The sequence below is a fragment of the Neovison vison genome, chromosome X (assembly GCF_020171115.1).
Source record: "Neovison vison isolate M4711 chromosome X, ASM_NN_V1, whole genome shotgun sequence".
Classification (NCBI taxonomy): domain Eukaryota; kingdom Metazoa; phylum Chordata; class Mammalia; order Carnivora; family Mustelidae; genus Neogale; species Neogale vison.
The window spans coordinates 39,027,025-39,039,226 of record NC_058105.1 but is presented as its reverse complement, the minus strand read 5'-3'; the positions used below and the strand labels follow the sequence as shown (position 1 = coordinate 39,039,226).

At 34.8% G+C, this 12,202-nt stretch overlaps 1 protein-coding gene across 5 annotated transcripts in view; it reads left to right on the top strand.

Moving 5' to 3' along the window:
* The window catches only part of COL4A5 (collagen type IV alpha 5 chain), a 221,396-nt gene that overhangs the window by 91,525 nt on the left and 117,669 nt on the right, over nt 1-12,202 (top strand). For all 5 annotated transcript variants that reach the window (XM_044236046.1, XM_044236048.1, XM_044236047.1 and 2 more), the window contains exon 2: nt 210-269. In XM_044236046.1, the coding sequence (XP_044091981.1) occupies nt 210-269 (60 nt within the window). The remainder of the gene's footprint in view (nt 1-209; nt 270-12,202) is intronic.

Sequence of the window (12,202 nt, the reverse complement as noted above, 5' to 3'; positions counted from 1 at the left end):
GTGGAAAAATTCAAATGGAAGTGTGACCATAAAAGGTGAAAGCTTCCCCAGAGGTAACCATTATTTGCAGTTTGGTATGTATTCTTCCAGATATTTTTCTTCCATTTGGTTTGTAAATTTGGATTGCTAAATTTAGTTGAGGGATAAGTCAGAGACTCATTTTCAGATTCATAGTAAATAATTTTCATCCCTTTTTTTCTTCCTTACAGGTTTGCTATGGGTGTTCTCCAGGATCAAAATGTGACTGTAGTGGTGTAAAAGGAGAAAAGGTAAGATTTGAAATGAACCTTTGAAAACTTAGTAAAACCAGTAAAATAGTGTTTTAATGTGTTTTTTAAAAAGAAAACAGGCCTCTACCTCAGCATCTAAGTAAATTAAATGAATTCTACCATACTGCTTATTTTAGATAGCTGTAAGGATTAGATTATATCTCAGGGGTTAGCAAACAGTTTCTGTAAAAGACCATAGAGTAAATATTTTAGGCTTTGTGGGCCACATAAGGTTTCGGTCTCACATTTTTCTCTCATTTTTTAAAATAGCCCTTTATGGGTGTAAAAAAATTTCTTAGCTCTTGGATTATACAAAACAGACTTCTTACTGCATTTGGTCTGAGAGCTGCAGTCTGCCTATCTATGATCAATCTTGTTGAACTCACTGACTTAAGATGCAGAAGAAGGGAAAAACACTTAAGAAGGAACCTAACATCAGGCTACTAATCTGTGTTGGGTATCATGCTAGACAATTTCATATATTTTTATTTGGTTCATAAAAGTTAATGATTGGTGAATCTCTATTTTATCACACTTTTCCCATAGCAGCACCCTTACTGTGTACATGTGATAAGTACAAAGTAAATATTGGTGAGAATTAAATAGCATAAACACAGCTACTCTGAGTCAGTGACTGACAATGAAGTTAGAAGATTAAGAAGGTATAACGAGTTGTGGCCTACAGAGAATTGTGCTAGGAGAAAGAGCTTCGTACTCTAGTCTCAACTGTCTGGGGCTCAAATATTTTTGAATGAATCAGTGAATATTACTAATTATATATGAAAAAGTTTAGCATAGTATTTCAAGAGCATATTCCATTTATGGATACAGAAGGTCTACTAACATTAAAAATGTTTAAAAGTCCTGGAGTAAAGAAACCTATTTTTTCTGCAATGCTGTATTTCCAAGCTCCACTTGACTCACTTCTTCCTAACAGAACTCCTGTTAATAATAATTGACCAGTGTTAAATAGGACACCTATTTAAGTGACATTAGCTTGAGGGGAGTAGTTTTATAGTAAGTGTGTGTTTTCTCTAGTGGTAAAAAGACGAAATGAGATTCATTTCTGATATTGGTAGAGCGACTTTAAACAAAAGATTTTATTTATTCATATGAGAGAGAGAGAGAACGCAGGTGCAAGCACGAGCCTGGGGTTGGGGGTTAGGAAGAGGGAGAAGCAGACGAAACTGACACCTACTTAATGGCACAGGAGAGTGACCAAAAATAGAGAGGATACTACCCTAGGAAGAAAGGAAGTCCACTGGGCAAGTTGCATTTATGGACTTTTCTCCTGAATGCGTCCTTCAGTCTGCATGGCAGAGGATTGCTAGAACCCAGACAAAAAGCCACAGTCCTACTGGCTTAAGAAGTTAAGAAGGCAGAGTTGATGATGCCAGAATGACTGTAAAGTGATGAGAGATATGCTGCAATAGAAGGAAGCACAGAGAGCACAGCCCAAAAATTTACCTGTAAATTCCACCAAAATTCTTGGTTGAACTTTGTATGTATAGTGGAGGATTCATTCAACCCATCAAAAACAATAGCTGGAAGTCTTCAATAACTGAACATAGATTTAACTGCTGTCCATTGAATGGAAAACAAAGTTTTAAGTTTTAGTTCAGTTAACTATTTCCAAAAACATAAGTTCAGTACACTTGAGAGGAAGATAAAAGAATCTAGGATGACTATAATATACAATGTCTAATTTGCTATTAAAACTTACTAGGTTTAAGAAGTAACAGGTAAAAGTGATCCATAGTCAAGAAGACTCATGAATGATAACTAACTCTGAAATAACACAGATGTTAGAATTTATAGACAGATATTTAAACCAATAGGATAAATATATTTGTTGATGTAAAGGGAAATGTGCTCCTATGAGTGAACAAATAGTCACAACAGAGCACTGGAAACTTAAAAGGGGAAATCGATTTGAAAAGCAAAATATGAGAAAGAACAATTCACCAGTTAGACTTTTCACAGCAGAATCGTGATGATGAAAGAAAGGGTCAGTCAATTTAAAGATGAATCTGGAGGAGGAGTCAAGATGGCGGAGAAGCAATTTAAAGATGAATCTGAGGAAAGATATAATCTGAAGAAAAAAGAGAATAAAAAGAAAACAAAAGCATAGGGCCTCACTGACCTGTGGGACAGTACTACAGGGTTTAATGCAAAATGTAAATGGAGTCCTGTAACAATGGGAGAGAAGAAAACAGGGGAGAAAAAGGAATAATAATTAAAGGGGCAGTAGTAATGACAAGAATTTCTCACACTTGGTAAAAAATACAAATTTACAGGTATAAGAAATTTAGTACACCACAAGCAGAATAAAAATGAAGCTGTACCTAGGCACATCATAATGAATCAACTGAAAAAACAGATTTAAAGAAAATCTTGAAAGATGCTAGAGAAAAAATACACATTACATACAGGAGCACAATGATATGAATGATGCCAGATTTCTCATCTGAGAGAATGGATACTGTACAATAACATAAAAACATTAGAGAGTTGAAAAATCTGCAAACACAGTTGTTATATACAGTGAAAATAGAAATAAAGACAAACAAACAAAAACCAGACTCTTAAATACAGAGAACAAACTGGTGGGTGCCAGAGGGAAGGTTGTGGGGGATGGGTTAAATAAGTGAAGGAGGTAAAGATGTATAAATCTCCAGTTATAAAATAAACAAGTCATGGAGATGAAAAGTACAGCACATGAAACTTAGTCAACTATAATGTAATAAAGTTACATGGTGACAGGTGGTGACTACATTTAGGGTGAACACTGAGTAATGTGTAGAATAGTGGAATCAAAAAATAATGAATACTGTTTTTCTGAAAATAAATAAATTGGATAAAAAAGAATAGTGGAATCAATATATTGTACATTTGAAACTACTATAGCATTGCATGTCAACTATATTTCAATAATAAATTTTAAAAATAAAATAAAGTCAAATTTAAGACACTAATAAAATGAGGTAATTCTTCATCAGCATATCTGCATTAAAGGAATATAAAGAAATTTCTTAAGGCTAAAGGGAAATGTGGATTTCTGGGAAGGAATTGAAAGCACTAGAAATGGTGTATATATGGGTAAATAAAAAAATGATATCTTTTTCCCCTCTCTAAATTTACTTACAAGACATGAGACTATTCATTTAATTTTTTTAGTAATTGTACTGAATATCTTATTTCATTTTTTAAGTTTGTTCATTTGTCTTTTTTCTTAAATTTGACATATGAGTGAAATCATATTGTATTTGTCTTTCCCTGACTTATTTCACTTAGCATTATACTATCCAGCATCATCTGTGTCCTTGCAAATGGCAAGATTTCATTCTTTTCATGGCTGAGTAATATTCTATTATATATATACATACACCACCTCTTTATTCATTCATCAACAAGTAGACACATGGACTGCTTCCATATCTTAGCTGTTGTAAATTATGCTGCTATAAACATAGGGGTACATGTATCCCTTTGAATTAGTATTTTTGTATTCCTTTGGTAAATACTCAGTAGTGTGATTGCTGGATCATAGGGTAGCTCTATATTTAACTTTTTGAGGAACCTCCATACTGTTTTCCAGAGTGGCTGCACCAGTTTACATTCCCACCAATAATGCAAGAGGGTTCCTTTTTCTCCACATCTTTGCCAATACCTGATGTTTCATGTGCTGTTGATTTTAACCATTCAGATAGGTGTGTGGTGATAGCTCATTGTAGTTTTTTTTTTAAATAAGAAATTCATTTTTTTAATTTATTTTAATTTTTTTTATTTTCAGCGTAACAGTATTCATTATTTTTGCACCACACCCAGTACTCCATGCGATCCGTGCCCTCTATAATACCCACCACCTGGTACTCCGACCTCCCACCCCCTGCCCCTTCAAAACCCTCAGATTATTTTTCAGAGTCCATGGTCTCTCATGGTTCACCTCCCCTTCCAATGTAGTTTTGATTTGCATTTCTCCAATGGTAAGTAATGATGAACATATTTTCATGTGTCTTTTGGCCATCTGGATGTCTTTGGAGAAGAGTCTGTTCATGTCTTCTGACCATTAAAAAGTATATATCAGCTAATTTTATTTTTTTTTCATCCCCACAAGAGTCCTCTTTAATACCTATGACCAGCAACTCTCAGTATGTTCTCTTAACTATACAGTCCCTATGTTTGCCTCCCTCTCTGTTTTTTTCTCATTTTATTTTTCCTTCCCTTCCCCTATTCATCTCTTTTGTTTCTTAAATTCCACATATGAGTGAAATAATATATTTATTTGTCTTTCTCTGACTTACCTCACTTGGCGTTATACTCTCTAGTTCCATCCATGGTTGTTGCAAATAGCAAGATTTCATTCTTTTTGATGGTTGAGTGATATTCCATGGTATATATGCCACATCTTCTTTGTCCATTCATCAGTTGATAGACATTTGTGCTCTTTCCATAATTTTGCTATTGTTGATAGTATTGCTGTGAACATTGGGGTGTGTGTGCCCCCTTCGAATCAGCACTTTTGTATCTTTCTGTAAATACCCAGTAGTGCAATTGCAGGGTCATAGAGTAGCTCTCTTTTTAACTTCTTGAGGAACCTCCATACTGTTTTCCAAAGTAGCTGTACCAGCTTGTGTTCCCACCACATTGTAAGAGGGTTCCCCTTTCTCCACATACTTGCCAACATCTGTTGTTTCCTGAGTTGTTAATTTTAGCCATTCTGACAGTCATTCTGATTTTGATTTGTATTTCCCTGATGATGAGTGATATTGAGCATTTTTTCATGTGTCTGTTAGCAATTTGTATGTCGTATTTGGAGAAATGTCTGATCATGTCTTCTGCCCATTTCTTAACTGTATTATTTATTTTTTGGATGTTGATTTTGATGTATTCTTTACAGATTCTAGATTCTAGCCCTTTACCCTACATGTCATTAGCACATACCTTCTCCCATCCACTAGTTATCTTTTAGTTTTATTGTTTCCTTCAGTGTACAGAAGCTTTTTATCTTGATGAAATCCCAGTAGTTCATTTTCACTTTTGTTTCCCTTGCCTCTGGAGATGTGTCTAGTAAGATGTTGCTACAGCCATGGTCAAAGAGTTGCTGCCTGTTTTTTCCTCTAGGATTTTGATGGTTTCCTGTCTTACGTTTAGGACTTTCATCCATTTTGAATTTATTTTTGTGTATGGTGTAAGAAAATGGTCTAGTTTCATCATGTCACTGTCATTTTCCCAACACCACTTGTTGAAGAGACTGACCTTTACCAATTGGATATTCTTTCCTGTTTTGTTAAAGATTAACTGGCCATATAGTTGTGGGTTTATTTCTGAGTTTTCTGTTCTGTGCTATTGATTTATGTGTCTTATTTTTGTGCCAGTATCATACTGTTTTGACTACTGTAGCTTTGTAATATAACTTGAAGTCTGGAATTGTGATGCCTCCAGCTTTTTCTTTTTCAAGATTACTTTGGCTATTTGGGCTCTTGTGTGATGGATAGAGGATTGTTGAAAGCATAGCATGAGAGCTTCAAAATACATGAAGCAAAAGTGACAGAATTAAAGGTACAAATAGACAAATCCACAATCGTAGTTGATAGATCCTAATACACCTATCTTAGTCATTGACAGAACAACTAGAAAAAAAAAATCAGTAAAGGCATAGATGACTTGAATTCCATTATTAACAACCTAGAACTAATTGACATATATGAAGTCCTACATCCAATTATAGAATTTTTTTCCCCAAAGGCAGATGGAATTTCTCCATGATAGGCCGTATGATGTGCCATAAAATGAGGCCCTGTTAATTCCAAAAGATTGAAAACATAAGTATATACTCTCTGAATACATGGAATGAATATGAAATCAATAATAATAATAAGATATGTAGAAAATTCCCTACTATTTGGAAGTTAGCAAACACTATTCTAAGTAACTGATAGACCAAAGAAGAAATCACAAGGAAAATTAGAAAATATATCAAGTTGCATAATGATTAAACTGCAGTATACTAAGAATTGTAGGATGGAGTTAAAGCAGGGCTTAGTGGGAAATAACTTTAAATACCTATGTTAGAAAAGAAGAAAGCTTTAAAATTACTGATCTACATTTTCCACTTAAGAACCTGGAAAAGGACAAGTAAATCAAATTTAAAATAGGGAAAAGAAGGAAATACACAATAGAGTACACAATTCTAAGTATAAAACTATAGTAAACATAATTGTGTGTTAATAGCAAAGAAAGAGACATATAGATGAATGGAACAGAATAAAATTCTGTAAATAGACCCACAGATATGTAATCAATTGATTTTTTTTTTTTAACAAAAGTGCAAAGGCAGTTAGGTAGAGAAAAGATAGTCTTTCAACAAATAGTATTGGAACAACTAGACGTGCATATACACAAAAATGGACTTTGGCTCATTGCTTGCACGATATATAAAAATTAACTCACAATAGATTGTAGAAAAACTTAAATCTGGGGGTGCCTGGGTGGCTCAGTCATTAAGCAGCTGCCTTCAGCTCACGTCATGATCCCGGGGTTCTGGGATCGAGCCCTGCATTGGGCTCTCTGCTCTGTGGGAAGCCTGCTTCTCCCTATCCGATTCCCCCTGCTTGTGTTTCCCCTCTTGCTGTGTCTCTCTCTGTCAAATAAATAAATAAAATCTTTAAACAAAACAATACAAAACAAAACCCCTAAATCTAGACATATTTTAGAAAAAAACCTAGGAGAAAATCCTTATGATCTGGGTTAGGCAGATATTTCTTAGGATACCAAAAACACAATCCATCAAAGAAAAGGTTGGTATCTTGAAACACTGAAAAAATAAAGTAAAATTAAAAAAAGAAATGGTTGGTAAATTGTATTTCATCAAAATTAGGGAATTATTTTTTTTTGAAGACATTGTTCAGAGAATGAAAAGACAACCCACAGTCTAGGAAAAAATATTTGCAAATCACATTATCTCATAAAGAGTCTTATATATAGGGACGCCTGGGTGGCTCAGTTGGTTAAGCAGCTGCCTTCAGCTCAGGTCATGATCCCAGGGTACTGGGATCGAGTCCCACATTGGGCTCCTTGCTCGGCAGGGAGCCTGCTTCTTCCTCTGCCTCTGCCTGCCTCTCTGTCTGCCTGTGCTCGCTCGCTCTCTCTCCCTCTGTATCTGACAAATAAATAAATAAAATCTTTAAAAAAAAAGAGTCTTATATATAGATTATATAATTATATAATGGAATTTCAAAACTCATTAATAAAACAACCCCCAAAATAAAATTAAATTAGAAACAAAGTAGCAAAAGATTTTAAGTTACTTCTCAAACTAAGATATGTAGATGGCAAATAAATGCATGGAAAGTTACTCAGCATTATTAATTAGGGAACTGCATAATAAAACCATAATAAGATACCACTGTAAACCTACTAGAATGCCTAAATATTAAAATATATCCATACTAAGTATAGATGAGGATGGTGAGCAACTGGAACTATTATAGATTGCTGGTGCAAATACAAGATGAAGCAAGCCCTTAGGAAAAGTTGGACAGTTTCTTTAAAAGGTAAGTGTAAACCTATCAGATGACTGTCCTTTCCTAGACATTTACCTATGAGAATTGAAAGCATATGTCTGTGCATGAGTAGTATATGAGTTCATGGTAGCTTTATTTGTAATAACCAGAAATAGGAAACAACCCAATTACTATTAACAGGTGGGTGAATCAACAAATCATAATACATTTGTACAGTGAATACTACTCAGCAATAAAAAGGAAAGAGCTATTGACATATACCACAACATGTCTAAATCTGAAATAATTATGCTGAATGAAAAGTTAGAGGAGTGCATTCTATATAAGTCCATGTATATGAAATTTTAGAAAAAGAAAATTAACTTAGAGTGACAGAAAGTAAGTCACTTTCTTCCCTGGGGGGAATATTTATTCCCTGGGTGGAATGAGTAGAGGCATGAAGAAAATATTATAAAAGGGAACACAATTTTTTTATATTTTATATATATTCATGTTCACTTCAATATTACATTTAATTAAAGACTTAATTTTTTAGAGTGGTTTTAGGTTCACAGCAAAGTTGAAAGACATATATAGAGATTTTGCATATACCTCTAGCCCCACACATGCATACATGCATAGCTTCCCTGACTATCAACATCCCCACCAGAGTGGTAAGTTTGTTGCAATTGATGAACCTACACTGATGCATCATTATCACCCAAAGTTCATAATTTGGCTTAGAGTTCACTCTTGGTGTTGAACAAACATTCTGTGGATTGGGGCAAATGTATAATGAATGACATGTATTCATCATTATATTATCATATGAGTATTTTCACTGCCCTAAAAATCTTTTGTCCTCCACCTCTTCATCTGTCACTCTCATCCCTGGCAACCACTGATCTTTTTACAGTCTCCATAATTTTGTCTTTTCCAGAATATCATATAGTTGGAGTGTGCAGTCCTTTCAGATGGGATTTATTTCACTTACTAATATGTATTTCAAGTTCCTCCAGGTCTTTTCATTACTTAATTGTTCATTTCTTTTTAGTGCTGAGTGATATTCCATTGTCTGGATATACCAGTTTGTTTGCTTGTTCATCTACTAAAAGACATGTTAGTTGCTTCCAAGTTTTGGCAATGATGAATAAAGCTGTTATAAGCATGCATTTGTGGGTTGTGTGTGTGTGTGTGTGTGAGAGAGAGAGAGAGAGAGAGAGAGAGGATATGCTTGAAACTCCTTTGGGTAAATACCAAGAAACATTGGTGGATCATATGAGTATATTTAGTTTTGTAAGAAACTGCCAAATTGTCTTCCAAAGTAGCTGTATCATTTTGCCTTCCTACTGGCAATGAACGAGGAGGGTCCCTGTTGCTCCACATCTTTGGCCCTGTATTTGGTGTTGTCAGAGTTTTAAATTTTGGCCATTCTAAAGGATGTGTAGTGGTATGTAATTGTTGTTTTAATTTGCATTTCCCTGATAACATATTAGATGGAACATCTTTTCATATGCTTATTTGCCATCTGTGTATCTTCTTTGGTGAGGTATCTGTTAAAGTCTTTGACCCATTTTTAAATCAGGTTGTTTGTTTGCTTATTGTTGAGTTTTAAGAGTTCCTTGTATATTTCAGATAATAGTTCTTTATCAGATGTGTCTTTTGCAAATATTTTCTCCCAGTCTGTAGCTTGTCTTCTCATTCCAGTTACACTTTAGCAGAGCAAAAGTTTTTACTTTTAATGAAGTCCAACTTATCAGTTATTTCTTTCATAGATTATGCCTTTGCTGTATCTGAAAAATTATCACTATACCCAAGGTCATCTAAATTTTCTCCTATGCTGTCTTCTAGGAGTTTTAGAGTTTTGTATTTAGATCTATGATCCATTTTGAGTTGATTTTTAGGAGGAGTGAGAGGTCTCTGTCTAGATTCTTTTTTTTCTTAACATATAGATGTCTAGTTGAGCAACATTTGTTGGAAAGATAAGGGAATTTTTGTGAGTGATGGATATGTCCATTATTTTGATTGTTACATATGTGAAAATAATTTCAAATTGTATACTTTAAATATGTCATATTTATTGTATGTTAATTGTACCTCAATAAAACTACTTTAAAACAGTAAGTTTAACACACGAATAGTAAAGTATATCAGTTCTGCCAAAGAAATGTGTCCAAGTGCACACTGCTAAAAACAAAACTTGCTACACTCCTGATGACAAGAAACATATCAGATAAAGGGCTAGTATCCAAGATCTATAAAAAACTTCTCAAACTCAACACCCCCCAAAAACAAATAATCCAGTCAAGAAAATGGGCAGAAGACATGAATAGACATTTTTCCAAAGAAGACATCCAAATGGCCAACCAATGCATGAAAAGATGCTCTGCATCACTCGGCATTAGGGATGAACAAATCAGAACCACAATGAGATGGCACCTCACACCTCACACCAGTCAGAATGGCTAAAATTCACAACTCAGGAAGAAATAAATCTTGGCAAGGATGTGGAGAAAAGGGAACCCTCTTACACTGTTGGTGGGAATGCACGCTGGTACAGCCACTCTGGAAAACAGTATGGAGATTCCTCAAGAAGTTAAAAATTGAGCTACCCTATGACCCAACAATTGCACTACTGGGTATTTACCCTAAAGATACAAATGTAGTGATCCAAAGGGGCACGTGCACCCAAATGATTATAGCAGCATTGTCCACAATAGCCAAACTATGGAAAGAACCTAGATTTCCATCAACAGATGAATGGATAAAGAAGATGGGACACACACACACAGACACACACACACACACACACACACACACACATTCATATACATATACATATACATGTACACACAATGGAATATTACTCAGCCATCAGAAAGAATGAATGCTTACCATTTACATTGACACATTGACGTGGATGGAACTGGAGGGTATTATGCTGAGTGAAAAGTCAATCATCGAAAGGCAATTATCATATGGCTTGGTTTCACTCATGTGGAATATAAGAAACAGGGCAGAGGGTCATAGGGGAAGGGAGGAAAAACTGCAAAGTCTTCAGAGAGGGAGATAAACCACAAAAGATTCTTAACTCTAGGAAACAGACTGAGGGTTGCTGGAGGGGAGGTAGGTGGGGGATGGGGTAATTGGGTGATGGGCATTAAAGAGGGCATGTGAGGGGCGCCTGGGTGGCTCAGGTTATGATCTCAGGGTCCTGGGATCAAGCCCCCGCATCGGGCTCTCTGCTCAGCAAGGAGCCTGCTTCCTCCTCTCTCTCTGCCTGCCTCTCTGCCTGCTTGTGATCTCTCTCTGTCAAATAAATAAATAAAATCTTAAAAAAAAAAGAGGGCATGTGATGTACACCCACATTATGAGCACGGGGTGTTACATGCAACTGGTGAATTACTGAACACTGCATTTGAAACTAATGACACACTATATTTTGGCTAAATGAATTTAAATAAAAATTTTTAAGAAGAAAATAACCAGCTGACAACTTATAAAATTCCTGTTACATAGACAGTAACTATGCTTATCATGATGAACATAGCTTAATGTATAGAATGTCAAATCACTGTGCACACCTGAAAATGGTATAACATTGTATGTCAACTATACTTCAATAGAAATTATAAAGTAAAATACAATTCATGTCACACTCAAACATTACCTAAACAAGGTGTTCTCCTCTACCAGTGGCATCAGCATCTATTAATAGGGAGCTTGTTAGAAATGCAGGTTTCCTAGGCTCCATAGGAGACCTACTGAATCTAACCAGTTAATCTGTGTTTTAATAAGTCGATCAAGCAGTTTTGATGCAAGCTGAAGTTTGAGATCATCTAACCTAAATTATCATCATTTAGCAGTTGTCAAAGGTCAATATTTTTGTTCTCCTGATTATATACATCAAATATTTCTTTGTACTATATAATTACAAAAACAACATAGAAATTACTCAAAAAGAAGACAAAATTGCCCATAATTGCAGTTTTTAGTTAATAATTGTTTTCATTTGTCCATTAATGGTATTGCTTTGCCCATATGTTTGTATTACAATTTTGCAATATTATAATCCAAAATCAATTGTAATTTCAATGGTCATTATAGCAGTTTGTCCCCCTGCTTATTTTTCTATCTTTAGAAATCCAGTGTTTTCCTGTTAATTTTGTATCTCTCTTGAGAAACCATTCTTAAAAATATTTTTTCATTTCCATGATCAGGTAATTTTCCTATTGTGATTATAAAGTGCCCTTCCTGTAAAATTGAAACACTTTTATGGGCACCTTTGACTGACAAAGTACATTTTCTTTCTAAGTAAATCAGCTTGTTATTCTTTTTAATACTAGCTTGTGGTATATAAAAGAACTTTAGCACAAAAAGTTATCCTTTGTATAATTTCCCCTAACCCTAACTTACACTTTTTCTGTA